Source organism: Euprymna scolopes, chromosome 19 (genome assembly GCF_053919585.1).
Source record: "Euprymna scolopes isolate OS-2025 chromosome 19, ASM5391958v1, whole genome shotgun sequence".
In the NCBI taxonomy this organism is placed as follows: Eukaryota; Metazoa; Mollusca; class Cephalopoda; order Sepiida; family Sepiolidae; genus Euprymna; species Euprymna scolopes.
This window is the reverse complement of record NC_136500.1, coordinates 6,465,001-6,490,197: the sequence shown is the minus strand read 5'-3', so window position 1 is coordinate 6,490,197 and position 25,197 is coordinate 6,465,001. Positions and strand designations below refer to the sequence as shown.

Sequence of the window (25,197 nt, the reverse complement as noted above, 5' to 3'; positions counted from 1 at the left end):
TATCATCATAAACAATACGATTAGACTCATCTGTAAACTTTACCGCAGTTTCAATGAGTTTCCAATTGTTTCAAAGTGTTTCTGAACGAAATGAAACATATTTTGAAACTTATAACTCGCACATTCCTTTAATCATCTTATAATTGGAAAACCATGAAACTCTAATTTAATTTAAAGATAAGTCAAACCACTCAGTTCATACTATTGTTATTTAATATATATATATATATATATATATATATATATATATATATATATATATATATATACTCTCATTGGTTCAAATTAAACCACACGTGGCTATAAGTAGGTTTTCCCTCGGACATTGGTATAATTGTTCACAGAGCGGAAATCTGTACTGGTATTCGGCACTTTGTTGCCCCTTGGGTTGCAGTCCCACACATTGTTGTACTTGGTCGGTACAATGTTATCAGGCTTCGCATAATAATGGTCAGTGTCCTGACGATGGTGATGGTGGTGATGGTGGTGATGAAGGTTGGCCTTAGGGTCATCGAGCGGCGATTCACATTCGCCCGGCGTCCGACATGTGCTAACCTTGAAGCCGATGATAAAACCAAGTACCCCAGCGAAGAGGAAGACAAGTACTAATGATCCAATGAAGATAGATGTGGGTATCATCTGCGCACTGGCCACGTTGTCTAGGGTCTGGCCGAACTTGGGATCTAAAACAGAAAATAAGTAAAATCAAATATATGACTAGGTTTAAACATACGAAGATGCAATTGTGCAACTGTTTTTTTTTAACCTATCATTCATCAAGAAAAAACTCGGGCATTTCTCATTCAACAGCTGCTCGAGATACACACGTAAGAGAAAGGATAACATTTATCTAAAAAAATAAGAAAATAAGAAAAAAAAATACAGAAAAAAATCAGACATTTATACAAAAAAGACTACAGAACAGACAAAATCAGCAATGTTTGTTGCAGTCTGGAATAGAAGCATTGATTACACACATTTTGTACATATTTATTGCGTTTAAGCACAGTGCAAACAACGTCCTGTATCAATGATCAATATAACATATTTTTCGAAACGTTTGAATATACACATTGGTATTAGTGAAGGCAATTTTTTTATATCAGTTTATGGTTAGATATAATACTAATTATTGATTGTTTTGTTTTGACTAAATGAATTAGGTTTAAGGTGTAAGTATATTATTATAGAGAATACTAACGGCCGGTAACATCAACTAATCCATTGTATAAATCTATTGTGAGACACAGTGGGTTTAATTTTTATTGGAAAAAAATCTGTTAAAAAGATATATTTTGCTAGTAGTCAATCAATCCGATAAACTTAATAAGAAACTCAATACAAGAAAAACAAGATAAAATATGAAATGATGATTAACTACACAATAATTACGAATGACCGAAAATATTACTTAAGAATCTAACAAAATAATAAACTGCAAACAACTGGTCATTTCAGAATATCATGAGAAGATTTAAAATATTCATTTACCTCCTTCGTCTCAAATCCATAGCATACCCCCAGTTTAGTGAATATGAATATCCCTTTCTTGATCAGCGCGTATTTTTTTTATGAGGGATAGAGAGGATTTCGGAAGGAACAGCAATGCCCTGGCTTAAACCGACAGACAATATTGAAAGTCATACAAACCCATCACATAGCATCAATTGACTACATCAACACATATGAGGCAATTTATGGCGTATGGAGAGAACATTTAATTGAACAGGCAATTTTAATATGGACACGACACTTGGCAGTTATAAAAATATAGAAATGAATATCCGTAGAATAATGCACATGTCCATAGTGATGGTAGACACCGTAATAGTAAGATGGTGAAATGCAGCAGACAAGTGTACAGAGAAAAGAATAATTTCGAGAATGTTTAGATGGGTCAACAATTAAAAAGGATCTATAACACTACACACCACTGGAATACACTTAGTGTATAAGCATGGGTTTCGTAAATGTTTTCTACTTGAATTTTTTCCATACATGAAAATACTTATATCTAATGTAAATCAATATATTGCTTTCCAGCAGCCCACTGGTATGATTGTCTCTATGAGTCTGGTCAGCGTCACAGTAACCCCTTACGCTTTAAAGAAAGTATGCATGTTACGAGTGGAAAAAAATGGAAAAACAATTGAAGAGAAATGAAACAACGGATGAAATAGGAGTCGCAAATCACAAGATAAGAGGCTATTGCTAAACGTCTGATAATAATATCTATGGAAATTCTTGGAGCGGGTGGCAGTTTCTGAACAAGAATAAAATAATTGATCTAAAGTAAATATGAGAAAATGATAAAGGCAATGTTGTTACGTAAAACATAATAGGAAAGGAGACCGCAGAAAATAACTTTTGACTTCTCATTAAAACAGAAAAATACAAGAACTAAATCAGAGAAGGTCAATGAGTATACCATATTCACCTGAAAGTCGTTTCTATGAAAATATGAATGGAATAGAAATGAAATATTTTAGTGCAGAAGATTACATAGAATATGCTATAAATTCCTCGAAATATACATTACAAATTAGACGATGATTACCATTACTAAAAGTCTATGCCACCGTAGAAAAAAGAAAAGAAAATAACAATGTGGATGCGAAATTAAACGATTCTCTACCGATTATACTTTTTACAAAACTGGCACAACTCATCATGGCCTGGAGGTCACTCGAAGATAAGGGTTTATGATTGTACGGTAGCTAATGGGACAGCATCGTAATAATTGTTAGTAGTGGACATTTAGTAAAATGGATAAAGTAGGGGACAACTCATAAAGAAGTATAAACGTATGACTTGAAAACGACAATATTTTCGTCAGCTGGAAAGCAGCCAAGTGGAAATGAGTTCCACAGGCGTGCAATTTTTAGAAATAAGATTTGTTCATGGAATCTCCATTTAGGTTTAGGCACAGGAAAGGGTCGGAGAAATTATTGATAAAGGTTTCAGATAGGCTAGTTTTTTTCGCGATAGACTAGAACTCAGACGAGTACTTACCATAAAAAATAATACTAAAGCAGAGATAGGCTTGCAATGTCTCTTCTGTAGGAAAAGGTTGCTGAGAAGAGCAGAGAGTATATCCTAATAATCTATTTTGAATAAGATGGGCCAGCGAATGCACACACTAGAAACAATGACAGGGATAGGAAAACATACTACAAAAGTGGACGATTTGGCTTCCACCGAAGCAAGAATGATTCTACCAATATAGAAACCTAACCACTCGCCCAGCAAAGTGCTTAAAGCAAAACATTAAACGCTTAATCTGTGTTAGAAAAACTGAAAACCACATTATCAAGCAGGAATGAAATACATATAAATGCAGATTAGTTAGTTTATGTTAGAAAGAAACTTACTTTAAACTGTATAATATATTGCGTTTTGGACGTAAAAACAACCAGAAAACCTAATATTTGAAAACAGTGAATGCCATTTTCTAGGATATTGTATAATTCATAAAGAGTAGAGCTCATAAAATAAGAATTAGCGAATAGGAACAAATATATGAGTTAAGCGCAATACCGAAAATTGAAAGTCTTACCTAATATAAATAATTGATGGATGAAGAGCATAAATAACACGAATAAAACAAGTAGATATACGAACATAAGGACTGGCAATATGCAAAGATCGAAACGGAAAATACAGCCGTTTTATTAAGAAAGTAGTTGACTTAGGTAAACAATCTCTATATATCTAGGAAGTTTGACAATAAGAAATGAGTTCAAAGCACGATAATACAATAAATATATATGAACTCTTTCGAAATAAACTTAACTAAACTAACACTGGTTAATTGGTAAAAGTTTCTATCAACTGATTCCCACAAAATGTATAATTGCTACGGTTGTAAAAGTCGAGGGCAGGTAATAAGCAAGGATGAGTAATTCATATTACTGAATGCATAGAGAGTACTTTAATTCTGAACAGACTTATTATCATTGAAATCGCTGGTATCAGCTAGAACTCAGTTGATCGTGTCAAAAATGCAATACACATTGTAATGTTTGTTGGAATTTATAATAGTTAATCAACATTGAAAGAGAATAGAATATAAGGAGGAATTTTCAAGGAGAATTTGAATCCCACAACTATTTTGTACAACAAATACTATTTTATACACTGTTTTTAGTTGGTAGACAATTGTGTTTGACCGTATTGTAAACATTGTGTATCCACTTTAGTATAATGTCATCGATTCACAAATAATCGCTAGGATGGTTCGTGTGAGAATTTCAAATAAGTTAGATAAAAGAATAAGCTTGTTTCAAAATGTGATTAAATTTAAGCATAAAGAAGAGCGCCTATACAAAATCTTATTAAATGGCTTATTTTTATATAGATTCAAATTGTATATATATTTACATCCAAGCATTTGAAATATCCAATAATAAAAACAGTACCGCTGAAAAGCAAGTAAAAGATAAAAACGAATACACCTAAATAAAATCATCAAACAAAACACATGCAACGTAAGAACAATGGTGTATACGAATATGTATTAATCTCAGTAGTTTTAATGCAGTGAATTTATTTACACATAGAATTATAATTCTGCTGAAAATGAAATAAAGGATTTGTTAAACATTCTGTAGAACTTTATTGGGAAAATGTGAAAAAATAGTATAATTCTGTAATATTGCGACAAGCCGTACTTACAATATTGCATTGAAAATACTTCTCCAAAAACATATTTTAAATATATTAAATAAATGTAACTTTTACGGAAGCGACGATAGGAAATGCAGTTTTATTCTTTATGAAACAATTTATTTGTAAATTGCGACATCCTATGTTTCATGCTTTAAAGCAATCTGTCGTTAGCTGATAACGTACGTACAAAGCTAATTTTTGCACATACCATCATGAAATTTTATTATTGAATGCATCACATGTAGCATATTATTACACTGTTTAAAATATTTCCACTCAATGTAAGATTGCACGATTGTTTTGTAACAATTTTACTAGAACTGAAACCTATTTACCTACTTACCATGATTTAGTTTCAGAATGTATCTGCTAATGTCCATACAACTATTGTATGATTTGGAGACTTATTTGCATTCTACAGATGCATTCTTGATTTTATCCCTTTTCAGAGCGTATTTTATTTACGTAATAACGACTCTTTTTCCAATACCGTACTGCGTAAATATAAAAAGAAACTGTATTCTGGGTGGTAATGTGTAGACGCTAATGAAATAAGCTTTGTGTATTAAGATATGTATGCACAAATATATGATCAGCTGTAATTATTGGTTACATAATAATATATTGAACTTATGAGATGAAGATTTTAGTATTATTTGAAAAAAAAGCACGCATCGATAAGTATTAGGGGAATGTACATAGCATTATACCTTTGGTGTAGATAAGAGAACTGTTTTCCTGGTTCTCATTTGCTAACTTCCTTCTTGTATGCCCTAAAATGTAGTTCTAATCAATCCAATAGAAATAGTTTTAATTTGATGGGATGCATATCCCAATTTTGAGACTACGTTTTCTGAATCATATTTCTATTTTAAGTCATCGAATTTCATAAATCATTTTCTTACTCGGTGTTATTTACTCTCGTATTTCAATATAGAAATGTATTGAGTAGCGACGCCAACAAAAGTTATATATTAGTGATGCCAGGCAAAACGAGTTCACATCCATTCCTGGCGATTCAACTACTAAGACATTAAGAGTAAATTCATATAAGGAATATTCTAATAAAATAAGATGCAATCCTTATTAAAATACACATTTTTTTTACTTTGTTTTTTAAGTGATATTTTCTATTGAACGTTAAAATTATTGGTATTTTACATGGACTAACATTTTTTTTAACACTAGCAAGAATGTGGATATGTAATTTTATGTATTAATTTTGTTTTATAAATTTTGCTTTTTTATTTTGTTTAATGCCTAAATGACATTGCCTTAATTTGAGGTACAGTATGTTATCATCAAGAGATTCATCTGAGATAAATAAAACACAATTACATAAAACATAATTAATGTATTTTATGTGACTCATCTGATCTCATTAAAACACACAGAAACACACACACACACACACATATATATATATATATATATATATATATATATATATATATATATATATATATATAGCTGTGTGTTTTATGAAGCCTGCTATCTAGGACAGAGCGTTTTCATCGCTTAGTATTTTTAACGTGTGCAAAATAAATGTGACAATTTATTCTTACATGCTATAATGCAAATATGACAGATATGTCAACAGTTTAACATGGGTAACAGCGTCATTAGAATGAAGGCGTTCATGTGACGCTCAAACTTAAACTAAATTAAATACGAAGATTAGATGAACCACGCAATGATCAAATAACTTATGACAAAGAACATATGAAAATAAATTAAGAAAATGATAATTATATAAATGTTGGTAGCGTATAATTTGTTTCTATCTTTTTCAATGTTATGTATGAATATATATTTATAAGAAAATTCCAAGGGGACAGTTTTTGATATATACATATATACACATTGACAGTTCTTTTTAGCTGATACTCATTTTTTTTTTAGGATCAAACAAATATGGGCAAAAGCGAGCTTCATATGGATCGCCTCTTGTCAGGTTTCCAATCGACGGAATTGATGATTATTTTATCCTAATTTCTGAATATGTATATATATATATATATATATATATATATATATATATATATATTCATATATATATATATGTATATATATGTATTTGTAGATACAAATGTATATTTATTGATATATATATATATATATATAATTATCTACCTATCGATCTTTCTATGTCTTTCTATATATATGCATATATGTGCATACACATATCTATATCCATATATATATATATATATATATATATATATATATATGAATATATATATATATATATGTAATTTATATCAACAAATGTCTACAGTAGCGTTATATAAATTTTTCTCGATTTTACACAATATTTACACCACATCGAAGCTAGTTATTTTTATATATCATATATGTACTGTTCATCTAGGGACGGAATTCCTCCAAGGATAAGAATAAATGGGTAAGGAAAATTAAGGGAACCGTACCTCAAGAAACAGTTCACATTGGATTTAAAAACGACAATTCGTAACGATTATGTAACATTTATATTACAATAATTTTTCTTTCGAATATTGGTTATATTAAAATATTTCTCATACAAGTATATATATATATATATATATATATATATATATATATATTATATACATACATATGTATATGTATATATATGAACCAAACATATATAATATACATATATACATACATACACACAGCACAAACAAACACACCCATATATATATATATATATATATATATATATATATATATATATATATATATATATATATGACGCGTCTTTGAGAAGGAAATGTGACATTTTCTAAATGAAAACATAAAAAAAGTATACACCATTAAAGTATAGTCTTTCCAATTCCAAGAAAGTATTACATAATGGAGTATAATAACATTGAATTCGAATGCGTTCATCGTGTGACTGCGATTAGTGCTGATGCATGAAACCAATTGTATAACACATATATAGACACCACATAAAATAAAAATCCATACGAATATATATAGTTTATATACTGTGCATATATAACATGGAAAAAAACAATACAATTGCATATTTTAATCAGAAAGGGACAAGTAGAGTGTGAAAAAATTTTTAAAGTGAGATATATTTCACTGGGATAGATTACACCTTTCTAATATTTAAAACGTATACATTATGAAAATATAAAATTGTATTAAGTTCAAAAATTAATTGTGGCATTTAGGAATATAGCATGCTAATGTTTTTGCCATTTACATCCAGTAGTCCTCGTCAGGCTACTTAATAAGTAGTTGTTTCTATAAAAGAAAACAAGAAATATTTGGGATTGGTGTTTTTTTAGGACAACAACCATTATTAATATCCTGATGAGCACTTCTGTATTTAACCAATTATTTGTCCGAAAAAATGTGCATGCCATGTGTACAACCATAATTAGTTGTTCATTATATATATATATATATATAATAAAAATTACAATAAAATTTACCAAAATGATCCAAGATGGTAAAATTAAAGTATATTATAAATATTAAAGAATTAATATTTATAAAATTATCTCAGCCAGATGTAAAAGCTCGATAAAACCAAATAGGAAATAGAGCTTATAATATGAGCAAACAGTTAATAAAATATGTTAAAAAAACACTTTGAAATGAGTTAAGTTCAGAATAAAATCACGACTTTCTTTTAACGGCTAATTTTTAAAAAAAATGTTTTGAACGCTACTAACTGAATTTCTTCCAATGCAGTTTGCAATTTGGAGACGGAATAGTTTTTGTTGAGATAAGTGATTTCAATCATGCTTTTTATTTTAGATTTAAAATATTAACAACTCCATTTTATTTCAGTATTTAATTTGTGTATTTCTGTTTTATTAAATGCTAGCTTTTTTTCTAGTCCAATACCGGCTTCCATCTTATCTCGAAATTACTTATAACGGCACCAACTTACTTTCGGAAGAACCCCCCCACCATCAGCCTTTTCTTTTATGTCGTAAGCTTCTTAAAACGTTACTAGCTTAAGTTCAGAATAAAATCACGACTTTCTTTTAACGGCTAATTTCAAAAAAAAATGTTTTGAACGCTACTAACTGAATTTCTTTCAATGCAGTTTGCAATTTGGAGACGGAATTGTTTTTGTTGAGATAAGTGATTTCAATCATGCTTTTTATTTTAGATTTAAAATATTAACAACTCCATTTTATTTCAGTATTTAATTTGTGTATTTCTGTTTTATTAAATGCTAGCTTTTTTTTTCTTTCCTCGTACATATGTTTATTTATCTACCGAGTTGATAGCAAAAATTACGAATTATACTCATTTTTAGTTCGTGTGAGGGGAATCTATCACCATACTTTCCCTTAAACACGTCTGTTGGACTTTTATTAAGTACAATACTTAATAGTTTTTTTTTTAATGGAGAGTAGAAAACGCATTGTGGATGCGTTATCGGCAGCTCCTGTTACTCTCGCTTCTTTTTATTTGTCCCTCAGTCTTCATTTTTTAAATGAGTGATTTTTCGGACAAAGGGAGAAGAAAAAGCTGTTTTCTAGGTTGGCAGTATTTTTGCGAACAGTTTGCTGAGATTGCGGAAATTTTCTGTTTCTATGTCTATCCTTGTAGTCATGTCACTAGTAAGGGTGCTGGAGGTAAACGTTTTGTCTGGGCTGACGTTATCCGCCTGATAGTCAGGGACCCGAACCTTGGATTAACCACTAAGGAGGCTGTCCTATCAGCAGGTGCAAAGTACTGGGGCTGCTGTATTGCCATTTGGTGAATGGATTCTGGACCATGCAGTAGCTTCTGGTGGGGCCTCTCGATGCCATACTAGTGGGTAATTGTTACGGCTTTACCTTATCATTAGCTACAAATAAAAAAAATTCTTCGTTTCTTTTTCTCTCTTAATTTCCCCTCTCTGTCCTGCTCTAAGTAAATCTGTCGACCTAGTCCACAAATTCCAAAATTTCATCATGACAAGTTTCAAGAAAAAATACACGATTAAACCCGGTTCTCCAACTTCCAACGTAGACCCCTACTACCATGTCTCCTTCTCCAACATCAGGGGTCTTCGTTCTAACCTTCCAGAGGTTGAAACCCAATTACAGGAGACTAAACCAGACCTTTTATTTTTAAGTGAAACTGGCATTGGACAGGCTATTTCCCTAGATGAGTTTGCAATTTCAGGATACTCTAACTTAACTTCTAAATCTGACCCCCAAGATCGCCATGGGCATGGAATATGTGCGTATATTAAAGATAGCTTTCCATGTGGGAGGGACATCTCCAGGGAAGATCCTAACTTACCCTATATGTGCTTCCGGGTTGCTTTAGCTCACACTACTGCATTTATATTTACTCTCTATCGCCCCCACAACAGCGGACTTACTATCTTTCAAAGCATATCTGAGAAAATTGACCAAGTCCTTTCTACTTATCCTTCAGCTAACATTCACATATGTGGAGACTTCAATGTTCACAACGTCGAATGGTTGACCCACTCAAACAAGACCGATGATGAGGGGAGGTTCTGTCATGATTTCTCCATTGCCTATGACCTCACTCAGATTGTTCAGGAACCTACCCGTGTGCCCGATAATGACGGCCAGTATGCGAGCCTACTAGACCTTTTTCTCACAACTTGCCCTGAACTATGTTCAGTTTCTGTTCTGTCGCCTCTTGGATCTTCCGACCACTCTGTTGTATCAATCAAGATAAAAATGAAATGTAATAAGTCCCCAGACGTACCTCTTCATCGTACAGTATATCGATACACTAAGGCTGACTGGGATAGCTTCCGTACATTTATATCTGATCTACCTCTGCATTCCATGTTTAAAAAGGATGTGTCCTCTATAGTATTAGACCTAACTGAATGGTTAATTGTAGGTATTGACCATTTCATACCCTCTAAAAAGTTTCAGCAAAAACCTAACAGCCAGCCATGGTTCTCTCCAGAATGTGCTGCTGCCATTGCGCACAGAAATTACTTTTTCCACTGCTTCAAACGTAATAGATGTATGGAAACTAAAGCCGTTTTCAGGACTGCCAGCAACCATTGTAAGAAAGTAATAAGGAACGCAAGAGTGTTGTATGCTCAATCTGTTAAGTCCAAAGTAGCTGAGCAGCGGCTTGGTTCCCACCAGTTTTGGCAAATAGCAAACAGAATCCTGAACAGAAGCGTGTGCTCCATCCCAACTATTATCAATGGACCTGAGGTAATCTCGTCAGCATCAGACAAAGCCAAACTCTTTGTCAAGAACTTTGCAGCTAATTCTACCCTTTGCGACCAAGACCGCCAACCCCCAATATTTCCTCCTGTATCAGAAAACACGCTATGTGATATACGTATATCTGTATGTGATGTTGCGAAGCTAATCAAAAACCTTGATTCGAGTAAAGCAACTGGCCCTGACGGTATTCCAATTATAGTACTCAAAAAACTTCAACCTGAATTAGCGCCCATACTTACAAAACTGTTTAAACGTTGTCTTAAGGAGAATAGTTTCCCATCTCCCTGGAAAATCTCATCAGTATGCCCTGTATTTAAGAATTCAGGTGATCGCTCATCCCCCTCTCAGTACAGGCCAATAAGTCTCCTGTGCGTCATGAGTAAGTTGCTAGAATCTGTGTTAAATACAGAAGTAATCAAACATCTCAACAAAAATAACCTTCTTAGTGACACTCAATATGGTTTCCGTTCTGCTAGATCTACAGCAGATGTCCTTACAGTTATATCGCATAGGATTAGCAAATCTCTCGACGGTGGCAATCTTTCTAGGGCAATTGCTCTTGACATATCTAAAGCTTTGATAGGGTATGACATAAAGGTTTACTTCATAAGATCGCTAGCTATGGTATAGCTGGAAAAGTCTTCTCAATTATTAAATCATTTCTTTCTGATAGGTTCATAAGAGTAGTAGTTGAGGGGCAAAAATCAGAAGCTCACAGTATTAATGCCGGTGTCCCTCAGGGATCCATCCTGGGCCCAACTCTTTTCCTGATCTACATTAATGATCTTCCAAATCATATCCTTACATCATTTGTAGACATTTATGCTGACGACACTACCATTTATGGAAGCACATCTAAGACAGTAAACGACCAAGTTCTCTCCAATTCTCTCTCCTCTGATCTTGAGCACGTAGTACAATGGGGAAAGGAGTGGCTGGTTAATTTTAATGCATCTAAAACCAAGCTTCTCTCTTTACATCATCAACATTCTAATTCACATTTGTCATCAATTGAAATGAATGGCTCTCGTCTTCAGGAGGCCTCAAGTTTTGACAAGCTTCTGGGCTTGACCATTACTCCTGATCTTAAATGGAACACGTATATCAAATCTGTTGCCAAGGCCGCTGGAAAAATGGTGGGATCTTTCTATCGATCCAGTAGATATCTCACTGCTGATGCTATTCTCTACCTATATAAGAGCCAGGTACGTCCAAGGATGGAATACTGTTGCCACATCTGGGCAGGAGCTGCTAGAAAGGACTTGTCCTGCCTTGATAGAGTTCAAAATAGACTTCGTAGCCTCGTAGGAGATGTCCTTTTCTCCTCCTTGCAACCTCTATCTCACAGAAGAGATGTTGCGAGTTTGTCTCTGATGTATCGTTATTTTCATGAAAAGTGTTCAACTGAGCTTCAATCTATGGTCCCCCCTCGCCAAACTTTCACAAGAAACACTCGTCTAGCTGTAAACACTATCAATAATTTCCCTCACTCTTTATCTGTGCCTAAACCTAAACGTAGATTCCATGAACAAAGCTTCTTTCTTAGAACTGCACGCCTGTGGAATTGTCTTCCGTTTTCCTGCTTTCCGGCTGACTACAATATGGTTGTGTTCAAGTCTAAAGTAAATAAGTTCTTGATTAGCCGTTCCATATAAGTTATTAAATTTACCAAATTTTCATTACTAATGATTACTATATTGACCAATTTCCACTGTACACTCTTTAACCCTTATCCTTGAGTGGCCTCTGGGCCTTGATAATGTGGTGACGCCTTTGTAAAAAAAAAAAAAAAAAAAAAAAAAAAAGTTAAAAACATATTTAATCTGAAAAGGAAACCCTAGATAAATGGACAGTCCTTAATCCGCGGAGGTTCGAATAAATACTTTCCTTCTCATCAGAGGGTAGGAATTGGCAAAATGCGGGATCGGATTCTGCATGCAGAAGTATTTGAAGAAACAACAAGTAAGTCAAAGATCTTACTTGAAAACAAAAAAAAAGTGAAGCAGAGGTAAAGAAAAAGGTGATTACATATGAATGGATAGTCTGGTTGAAGATAAAAAAATCCAGTGACGGTAAAATCCAAATGTAAAACTTTCTTGAAGTTTTACATTTGGATTTTACCGTCACTGGATTTATACATACATATACGTATGTATATATACGTATATATATATATATATATATATATATATATATATATATATATATATATATATATATATATACTCAGATAGAGAGATACATATATTTATAACCATAGATATAAATATACATCTGTACTATGAAAAGTAAAATGTTATTTTGCATTTTTTCCAAGAAAACAACAATTTGGATTAAATCGGTTAATATTGTTTTTAATCAATTAATGTCAATGATAGAGAAAGCAGAATTATGCAAGAGACAAGCGAGGTGTGCATGTTATTTGTAATCGTGTGAGTTAGTTAGCAAGCAAAGGAGAGTGAAGTAAGAAAATGTGTATAAAATTTTAAAATTACATAAAAACCATAGCAATAATGACAACAACATTAATAAAAATGACAAATTACATATATTCTTTTGTTTCCTTACCGGATAAAAAAAACGGGCATCTCTAATTTATTTTAATTTTTTTCAGATTTTGGGAATCATAAGTTGTATTTCGGGAGCAATCCCCTGGTCTGATTCTAATATATTCTGATACCCTTATCTCGAAATATTTTAGCTATTAAATCAAAATAAAAATTAGGTTTCCTCTTTAAAATTGTCCAGTTTTCTGATACCCGAGTGTTGTATTATAATACCCTTACCTCGAAATATTTTAGTTATTAAATCAGAATAAACATTAGGTTTCCTCTTTAAAATTGTCCAGTTTAATATGTTATATTCTTGTGATATCTTGAGTTCGGGATCCCCAGACCATAATCTATCATGTCTGTTAGTATAGTTATATTTCTAACGGCAACACTCAGCGCAATAGTACATGTGTAGAGATCGATAGTTTGTATGTCCTTTGAATACTATGTTATCTCTAATAATCAATCAGAATTAATGTAGCAGAAAATATTTTCATGCCATGTTTTCCAAAAAAAGCATTGTATCGAATATAACCATTCGACGATAGTGTATCGCAAGAAGAGGTCTCTAGTTACTAGTAATAATCTGAGAGAAATGATCTTATGACTGTGTACCAACATATTACTGTTTATGTAAAACAAATAAAGCAAATATATACATATATTTTATGATATATATATCTACATAAAAACGCGATATATTCAGTAGTCGAGCGAGTTGGTCCCGTGGTAGAGGTTTAGGCTTCTTATCATGGGTCCTGATTTCGACTCTCGCTAGATTCATCCACTTTGATAAGTCGTAAACGACGAAGCACGTGTCAGTGGATAATTATATTTTATAAATAATATATATATGCTGCTCCTCATTTAGGGGATACCAACATTGGTCAAAGGGAAATTTATTCCCAATTTGCATTTAGGTAAAAATACACTTTCGTATAGATAATTGGATTCGTTAAATGAGTATCGCTAACAAAAACAAATAAAAACATCTACATAAAAACGTGATACATTCAGTAGTCGAGCGAGTTGGTCCCGTGGTAGAGGTTTAGGCTTCTTACCATGGGGTCCTGATTTCGAATCTCGCTAGATTCATCCACTTTGATAAGTCGTAGACGACGAAGCACGTGTCAGTGGATAATTATATTTTATAAATAATAATAATATATATATATATATATATATATATATATATATATATATATATAGGTGTGTGTATGTGTGCTTCGGGCTTCATTACAATTCATAATTATTTTAATCACCTTTTTTAATCGACTTATAACCATAAGAAATATAAAAAAAAACATATGGTTTATTGATTACCTTCTGTCGATCATACATTCTATCTCTTCGAATTTTGCTTTCATAACGTGCACCACACTTATACATATATGCAGATATGAATACATGTTAATAGAAATTGAATAATGGATTAAGATATAGATATAATTTAAAAATTGTATAACCTGACTAAATATTTAATATTCTTATATTAAAATAAACATGAATTTCATATTTTTTTTATTTCAGAAAAGAAACTGCCATCTTGACAGAAGCAGCTATCTTGCCACACGCGACAGAAGAAAGTACAAATATGAAAAAAAAAGAAATTAATACAAAGTAAATACATTTTTGGAGCATACAGAAAGAAAAAATAATGAATGAAAAACTTGTGCTAATAATAAACCACATCTAAAAAGAATGATAATGAGAAAAATTAGATCAAACTCGAAATCCAAGGTTGGGAATAAATTGTAATGTACACAAAATGAAAGATGACAACATCGAAATGTGGTGTGAGAAGAGTATTGTAAGGCAGGGACACGACACGGACATTTAACCTGAACATCATATATTCAAACTGAATGACATTTACACAATTGTTCTTATGGTAAAATCAGAATTAAACAAACACTGATCTTTGTAAGGACATGCAACAACATGATATTAGTGCACTAGATAATTAAATTTATACATGAATACATATGTCCATAAAACATATATATATATATATATATATATATATATATATATGTAGATAGATAGATAGATAGATACATATATATATATATATCGCTAGATATATATGCACATACATATATCCATGCATATACTTATACATACAAAACTATAGAGGTACGTAACTGTATGCATAAATATACGTATATGTTACAGACACATATATATATACAGAAATATATATATATAAAATATACATATATATATATATATATACCTATATATGCATACATATATTTTTATACGCATATATATACACACATATATATATGTATATCTATATATATACTAATAAGAGCAAATTTCGAAACATTATAAAAAAGAATTGTTAAAAATAGTTCAAATTTGAAAGTGAAGAAATATAATTATTGAAGTCGGTATGTATAAAACAACAGATTTAAAAGGTCCATTGTTTATGACAAAGTCTAATATAGGAAAAAAATCTACATATTTGTGGAATAATATTTAAAAATATTTTATTCAAAACATGAAATACGAAATAAAAGTATAAAGCTCCTTATTCCATGGGGTTAAAAGGGTCACTCTTTTATCTCAGAGGAAAAATAGCAAGAGTAAGTATAGCTAAGTATCTATTTTTCCTGGTTTGCTCAATTTTGAAAACAATCGAGAAAGAACATTAAAAGCAAACTATAAGTTTATAGATAAACACCATCTAAAAATTCCAACAAAAACCTAACATCCAGCCATTGTTATTCCCAAAATGAGCTGCTGCCATTGCGCACAGAAATCGTTTTTCCCATGTCTACCAACGTAATAAATGCACTGAGACTAAAGCTGCTTTCAGGACTGCCAGAAACCGCTGCAAAAGAGTAATAAAAAATGCAAGAGAACTGTATACTCAGTCCATTAAATCCAAAGTAGCTGATCAGCGGATTGGTTCACACCAATTTTGGCAAATAGTAAACAGAATCCTGAATAGAAGCGTGCGTTCTATCCCAACCATCATCAATGGACCTGACGTCATCTCGTCGACATCAGACAAGGCCAAACTATTTGCCAACAATTTCCAACTAATTCTACCCTATGTGACGAAGGCCATCAACTCTCCGTATTTCATCCTATAACTGACAACACGCTATGCAACATACAAATATCTGTGAGTAAGGTCGCCAAGCTAATGAAGAAACTTGATTCTAGTAAAGTAACTTGCACTGACGGTATGCCAATTATACTGCTGAAAAGGATTCAACCAGAACTTTCCCCCTACTTACAAAGTTTAACGTTGTCTTAAGAAGAAGTGGATCCCAATAACCTGGAAACCCTCATCAGTATGCCCTGTATTTAAGAATTAAGGTGATAAGTCATCTTCATCTCAGTACAGACCAATAAGTCTCCTGAGTGTCATGAGCAAGTTGCTGGAATCAATATTAAATAGAGAAGTAGTAGACCACCTCAGCAGAAATAACCTTCTTAGTGGCATACAATTATTTTCCGTTCTGCCAGATATACAGCAGATGTGATAACGGTTATATCTCATAGGATTAGTGAATCTCTCGACAAAGGCTTCCATTCTAGGGCAATTGCTCTTGACATATCAAAGGCCTTCGATAAAGTATGTCATAACGGCCTACTTCACAAGATTTCCAGCTAGTGTATAACTGGAAATGTTTCTCAATAATGAAATCATTTCTCGCTGATAGACTCATAAGAGTAGTGGTTGATGGGGAGAAATCAGAGGCACTCAGTATTAATGCTAGAGTTCATCAGGTATCCATCTTGGGCTTAACACTCTACCTGATCTACATCAATGATATCCCAAAACACATACTTAAATCATTCGTTGGCATCTATGGTGATGACAGGACAATCTATGGCAACACATCTTAGACCGTAAATGACAAAGTGCTGCCTGATTCTCTCTCCTCCGATCTTAAGCGCACTGTACAGTGGGAGAAGAGGTGACTGGTTACTTTCAATGCATCTAAACCAAGCTCGTATCTTTACATTATCAACGCTCTGATCATGATCTTGTATCAATTGAAATGGATAGCTCTCGTCTAGAAGAGGCTCCATGTGTTGATAAGCTTCTGGGATTTACCTTTACTCCTGACCTGAAACGGAACACGTTCATCAAGTATGTTGCCAAGGTTGCTGGAAAAATGGTAGGATCCTTCTACCGCTCCAGAAGATATCTCACTGCTGATGCAATTCTCTATCTATATAAAAGCCAAGTATGTCCAAGTATGGAGCACTGCTGTCACATCTGGGCAGGAGCTGCTAAAAACCCCATCCTGCCTTGAGAGAGTACGAAATAGACTTCGTAGCTTAGTGGTGGATGCATGCAACCCCTATGCAACAGAAGAGAGGTTGCGTGCCTGTCGTTGTTTTATCGTTACTTCCATGGCAAGTGCTCGTCTAAACTTCAACCACTGGCCCCCCTCGCCAATCTTTCACGGTAAACACCCGTCTAGCAGAAACCACTGTCAATAATTTTCCCCAATATTTTTCTGTCAACCTAAGACGTAGATTCCATGAAGAAAGCTTCTTTCTTTAAAGTTCACACCAGTGGAACTCTCTTTCGTCTGCCTGTTTCCCACCTTATAACAACTTGGATATCTTTAAGTCCAACATAAAAAATAATTACTGATGAACCGCGCCCTTAAGTAAGACACTTTATCAAATCTCCAATGCTAACGATTACTACGATAATATCCCATTGATTACTGTACACGCAATAAGGCTTATCACTGAGTGGGTTCCAGGCCTTGATAAGTGGTAACTTCCATGTAAAAAAAGAAATAAAAAAGAAATATTGAGCAAAGTCCAATACGTATAGGTTTAAATATCCAGAAGTTCGAAATAGATTGGGTGATTTGTTATATCTGGACATCACAGATATAAATATCTTTCGGATGATATTGGACTTTAGAGCGACAATAATTGATTATTAAAAGAAGATACACAGCGAGCTATTTGGATGCATTTGACAGAGATGTTACGAAATATGTTGACAACAAGCGAAACTTATTATTGTAGAAACGTTCAGATAATTAAACAAGAATTTTATGTCGTAAAGAGCTTCGTATTCGTTTTTTGATTAATTTATTTTATTATGTTCTCAGTTTAGTTTTGTTTTTATTTTTAAATAAACATATTTAAAATGTTTATATGCATAGATAATAATATGCTGGTGAATATATATTTACATATAATAAAATTTATATAGCTACACGTAGTATTATGTACATGCATTACTATATATATATATATATATATATATATATATATATATATATATATATATATATATATATATATATACGTCGATAGCGTAGTGGTTAGGAGCGTTGACTGTCGTACAGGCAATCGGTCCTTGCTTGAGGGATTTGCCTGTCTTGCCGGACTGATGATCTGTGAAACAGTGAAACTACTGTATTTGGATGAGTATATATATATATATATATATATATATATATATATATATATATATATATATATGATTACATACACGAATATGATTACAAGGATTACATATCGATGATTTATTTACTTAAATTATATATTCATGGTGGAATAACATGCGCATGCTTTCATTATATATATATATATATATATATATATATAAATATATAAATATATATATATATATATACATGCAGTCATCTGTTGTATTTTTATTGATGATAACACTTATCGCTTATCGCTTATTGATTTGTAAGAAAGATACACGGTGCATCTCATTCAGAGTGTATGCAAACGATCAGGGTGGCGATGCTGCAAATTGCCTTACCAGGAGCCTCTATCTCATTGCGATTCCCACCACGTGACGTGGACAACCTGCGATAGCCTTTGTTGATCTTGCTGTTCTTTTTATTGTTGTTGTTGTTGTTGTCGTCGTTGCTGCTGCTTTCAGGCATTCTAGGAATTTCATTGTGAAAAAAGCCTGGAGGATTCGGAAGACAAAACAGGTGTTAGCTGAAGAATATCAGGGACAGAAGCGAGGAAGGAATGGGAAAATTCCAGTAAAATAACAGAAAAAAAGATGGGGTTAATAAGAAAAATATTAGTTGCGTAAATAATGTTAATTGTCCCGCCCCCAAAGCAGAAAAAGCGGAATAGATATATCAAGAGCTATAACATTACTATTCATCGTATTATTCAAGATAATGTACAATACGTATGTATGGATTTCATAAATACACGCAGATTTTTTTAGTGCCATATAATATTAAAATTTTTTCCGAAAATTTCACCTGGTATAAGAAAGCTAAATTATTACAGCATAAATACATTAATAATATATTTCGACTACATTTTGATATATATATATATATATATATATATATATATATATATATATATATGTGTGTGTGTGTGTGTGTGTGTGTGTGTGAAGGGGGTGTATAAAATCCATGTATTGAGAGTCTAGGGATGACCAAGTACTTGCGCCGTTTACGCGCCGTTTACTTAAGTTGAAAAATTTCCTTTTCAAAAGAATGTAGCACATGACTCTATTCAATGATATTGTTCTTCAATATTTTTTGTGTTTTCTTTTAACTTTAGCATATGCCCTTAATAAGGTAACATCGTTTATATATATATATATATATATATATATATATATATATATATATATATATATATATATATATACACATAAACTCAAAAGAAAAAAAAAACATTGCATTTCAACGAAGTTCCTTAAAGTGGTCAATTAAAAATAGAAAGCTATTATTTTACTTAATTCAGAGAAACAAAACTACTATAGTCGCTATAATAATTTTCCTCTTTTAAGCTTTAACATTATCACCGGATGACAAGAAACATCTGGCTTTAATCATAACCAACGATTAAATGACTAGCCTCAATTTAGACCAGACATCTCTTGTCGATTGACGATGCCTTTTAAAACTAAAACAATAAATATATTGTAGCGACTTTTATTTTGCTTGTGTAACCATATATATATATATATATATATATATATATATATATATATATATATATATATATATATAGAGAGAGAGAGAGAGAGAGAGAGAGAAAGAGAGAGAGACTCTGTAAATATTTATACTATAAACGTATAGTTTTGTTAATATCAAGAACAATACGTTTATTTTAATTATTCGTTTTGTGATGCCGATGACAATTAGTTTACAATTGTAACAAGTCTAACACGTTTTAATTGCATGTATTTATACTAAAAGTTCTTTCATGTATAAGAATGATAAACTCAAAATCCTCTTGCAATATGAAAATATAAAACAAAATATAAACTTATAAAGCAAGTTATACATTGGTCAATATACATATTCACGTATTTAGAATAAAACGAGGTAGGCAAGAAGCATAGTTCTATTCACGTTTACAAGTGTCACTGTAAGAATGATTTATACTGTATTAGCATTTATATAATAAATTTTATTACACACATTTTAAATAAACTAGTCGTTATCTGTGGATATTTTCAATTACTCCTCGGAAAAATGAAGTTACTTAAATGTCCAATAATTTGGTGAATGTTCTGTTAGAAGATTGTATTGCATGATTATATCCTATCGTATATAAACGAGTGTGGGTTACTCTTTGAATTTAAATATACTTGTCATTTGGTTTAATTTTAAGCGAAGGAAAATGTTAAATATAGAATGCAAAAGTAAAGCAGCAAATAAAGAGTGGAAAATAAATAGCAGAAAGCAAAAATTGTAAAGTTTAAAGTTATGCAAAATTTCCTAGAAAAGAACAAAAATATATAGTAATTTAGCATTATGGTTATACAATTTTAAATCAAACAATTCTGTTAAAGGAAACATTCATTGCGTGAGAATAACATTATTTAATATTTTATGTCAAAAACAAAACAATGTATAAGAAAAATCAGAGATTAACAATAAGTTTGGAGCAAAAACAACACGAAGAAAAATGTGTTAAGTGCACATCAAAATAAATGCTAAGACAGTGACGCATTTTAAATGTGTAACATTTACGTTAATATGCAAAGTCTGTGTGTCATAATACAAATTGATAAACATATAGAAAGTAAACATTTTACTAAAATTTAAAATCAATAATGATGAGCAATGTAAATCCATAAATGTTGATCTACTTACCATATTCAACCCTGTTGACTTATTGTTATTAATGTTGTTCTTATTAATTATTTTTATTGACAAGATATTAAATAAAAGAATCAGACACGCTTTGTAACTCATATAATGTAAACATATCTTATTTTTCGCTTTATCTATATAATTATGTACAAGATTTGTATTTGTTTACTATTTCTAACGCGAAAAAACATATGTACATTAAAAATAACAAATGCAAAAAAAAATCTTTACATTACAAATAACAAATGCAAAAAGAGACCGATCGGACGAAATTTTGAAACTTAAAACTATATTTGCATTTCAGGTCCAGCAACACACCTGCAACTAAATACTTATAAGTGCAGTTATAGAAAATTTTAAAGGAAAACATGAACAGAGGATGCATGTATATCGCAAAGTAAAATTAGTACACTTTAATAGTGTCTTCTACCCCTAGTAAGAAATAATATTGAATTATGCGTCCTTTTTTTTAATTTTCGCATTTCATGGCATTAATGCATTAAAAATACAAGTACACTTTAATAAAATAATATATAGTTTTTAAAAGTTGGGCAGAATTTATCGCTATGTATCATAATTAATAAATAGTTTAAATGAATAAAGTTTATTCTGTTAATTGATTGTCCAATAGTATAATTTGCGTTTGGCATCCATCAAATCCGAATACATTCTGTTGATTATTTTATTATAAATTAAATGCGACTGGATGCCTTTAGATCCGTTCGTTGTTTTGGTCGTTTTCTTTTATGCTAATCTGATAGTAACAATATATAAAGCACCTGTATTATTAAAAGACTGCTGTCCTGTTTTTACTTATTTCGAATTAAATACAGTATCTCCTGGGTCTTTCTGGCTAGGATCAAATTGTAGCATATGTTTACGTATAGGTAAAACATTACTACTAGCCATTCATATTAGAATCTAGAAGGGTGGTGTTCCGGTTAGACGTTGTTATTATGCAGTTTAGTGTATACTTCCGGTCTTATTTTGGAAGTGCTCGATTTCTGTGTCTATCAAACAATGTTAGATTCTTAAGTGTATAGTAAATAATGCGCTCTGTTGTATTTTACACGCAAGATATATTCAATCTCATAAGAATGTCAAGCCAAGATTCATTTCAATCGTATGGAGAAGCTTACGATTGTAATCTGGGGTGTTTTCATTAGCACCGTTTTGTAATGATTATCAATGTACATCATTCAACGTAGCCTCGTTTACTGGACAGTTTATCTTTACGCCAAATAAAAACTGGCATTGTTTCGTCCTAGTATTAGTAAAGAGAACATTGCACAACGTTTCGGCCGATGAAACCTCCGAACTTCTTTAGATGTATCTTATCAAACGCGAGAATATTTCTGTCCGAAAGGAAAGCTTTCCGAGTTCGATAAGAAGAAATAGGTCGGGAGTTACATAGACCGACACCCTAACCCTAACCCAAGATAGAAGTAATAGTGTAAATTATCAAAATAATTCAAATGATCAATCTTTGTCTAAACAATTGAGAAACTTGCGGAGAAGTAAATGAGAGCTTCCTTGGAAATCGCAGCAGAGGATGCTATTAAAAAAAATAAAGAAAGAAAATTGAAGTAGTAAATCATTTGGGATTTCAGGACGTCTATAATTTAAATCTGTTTCTGGATAGTCGCCAGCATCATTCATAGCCACCTGCAAGATGAGTGGAGGAAAGGAGAGGGAGAGAGCTAGGGAGAGCGAGACATTGTAATATTAATCTTACTGTGCTAAATCGATGATCATTATTATGACGGAGAATGTGTTTTTGGCAAATAGTTTTGTCGGGGTAAAATGTAATTGATCGATATCTCTTTTAAAAGACAACCATTTATCGACAGTCCTGTAACCTCTATTATATTAATGTATGTCTACTAAGTCTATTAACCAGGTATTTTACTCAGAAAAGCTATATTTAAAAGAACAAACATGCGGTTACATTTTTTTAATATTACTGAATTTGTCTGGACAAAATACATAAATATTATGGATAATGACATCGATTTTCCCAGTCTGAAATTTTTACATTCATTTCTCATACACGATGCTCAAAATCTGAAGAACAAACACAAAGCATTTGTCGTTTCTCAGCGTCCATTATAAATATAATCAAATTGATTGTTGAAATATGCGGGATGGCGCATTTACTACTATCGTTTTTCAATCTTAGACAAGATACTAAAATAAATCTCAATCTGTCGCCGAACTGATGAACTTAAAGTACGTATGTCCTATCGACGTGCATATCCCAGACTAACCCAACAACTAGAAAAAAAATCATTCAATATTTAGGGCTATAGATGCCAGAAACTTTTCTACTGGTAGACTTCAGAATTCTACTCCAGTTTCGTTATCCCTGACTACAAACAAGTATCTCGCAGCAAGACTACCCATCTGTAATTGGCCACGATTCGAAATAGAGGCTCCTTAGCTTAAATGTGTGGAATAAAAGAACTATAATTTAAGACAGATATAACATCAGAAAGTATAAAACAAAAATAAATTGCTGGAAATGTGCTGCTGGATTCTAGCAGATTATAGCGAAAACAGTTTAAAAAAAAACACGAATTAATTTGATCAACTTTGCGTGTCAAGTAAAATTAGTACAAATACGATTTTGCAATAAAAATATAAGAACACACAATTAAAATAGTAATAAATAATAGAGAAATACAAACAACTGAAAAAGGATTATTAATTGCTATTGAATAGGTTAAGAAAACAGGATGACAAAGTAAAATAAAAAGTTTAATTTTGTTACAGTATAAAATTTCAAACAATAAAAAAAGCAATCTTATATAATATAAGCAAATGTCAGCAAATACAAACAACAACATTAAGATTTTGAAAAAATTAATCGACAAAACATGTGCAGCATTCAATTAACATTTAGAAAAATACAAACAATTTAAAAAATAAATGCAAACATCAACAGATAATTTAATTTTCATCTCATCAGAATTTTAGATTACAAGCAAGATTCTACAAAATATAACGGTAAGTTTTGGGAGAACTAAATCTATAATAAATAAAAAAAATCTATAAGGCCAAACACCTCTCGTCATTGTGAGAAAGAGAGAGAGAGAAAATACCTCATACCCAGGAAACCAGCGGGATCGACTTATATTTAAGTGTACAGAAGTTAGTTTGCAAAATTATCGGCGTTTACCAGAATAAAGTAAAGGCGTGGCATCAAATGAAGTTTATAAAAAGAGGAAACAGTAATGATGAGTGGTTCAAAATAGCAAGTGCAGTTTATAAACGGAAAACATAAGAACAGTGAAGTTAGTAGGACGAAGCATATTAGTAGAAATTAATGTCTGTCATGAGATGCATAATGTTTAAATACCTATATTTAGTGAAAAATAATAACGCAAAATGAAAATGAATATCTGTATATGTATGTGAATACATATTTATAAAATTGTGTGCTTATATGTATATCTTAAATTATTTACAGTTAGTAGATGTAGAATCAAAATTAAGGTAGCTGTCTTAATATGTTTGATTAGTTGAGTTTATAAGTACTATCTTGTCTATATGATGTTTTTAAGTGGAAAAACATTCTCATTAACAAACTGATTTTAATATATTTAGCTATATATGGAACACGTAATATGAGAAGGGCGATAGTTGGTGTATATATATATATATATATATATATACATATATAAAAATATGGATCTATAAAGATACCTACTTATG

General features: G+C 31.7%; 1 protein-coding gene across 6 annotated transcripts in view; it reads right to left on the bottom strand.

Annotated features, from left to right (window-relative positions):
* Positions 1 to 212: 212 nt before the first annotated feature.
* The window catches only part of LOC145303403 (semaphorin-1A-like), a 538,996-nt gene continuing 514,011 nt past the window's right edge, over positions 213 to 25,197 (bottom strand). For 3 of the 6 annotated variants that reach the window (XM_080144722.1, XM_080144719.1, XM_080144718.1), the window contains 2 exons: positions 19,164 to 19,316; positions 213 to 683 (listed from right to left, as the gene is read on the bottom strand). In XM_080144722.1, the coding sequence (XP_080000848.1) occupies positions 301 to 683; positions 19,164 to 19,316 (536 nt within the window). In that variant the 3' untranslated portion in view covers positions 213 to 300. The remainder of the gene's footprint in view (positions 684 to 19,163; positions 19,317 to 25,197) is intronic. The other 3 variants (XM_080144721.1, XM_080144720.1, XM_080144723.1) reach the window with 1 other exon arrangement.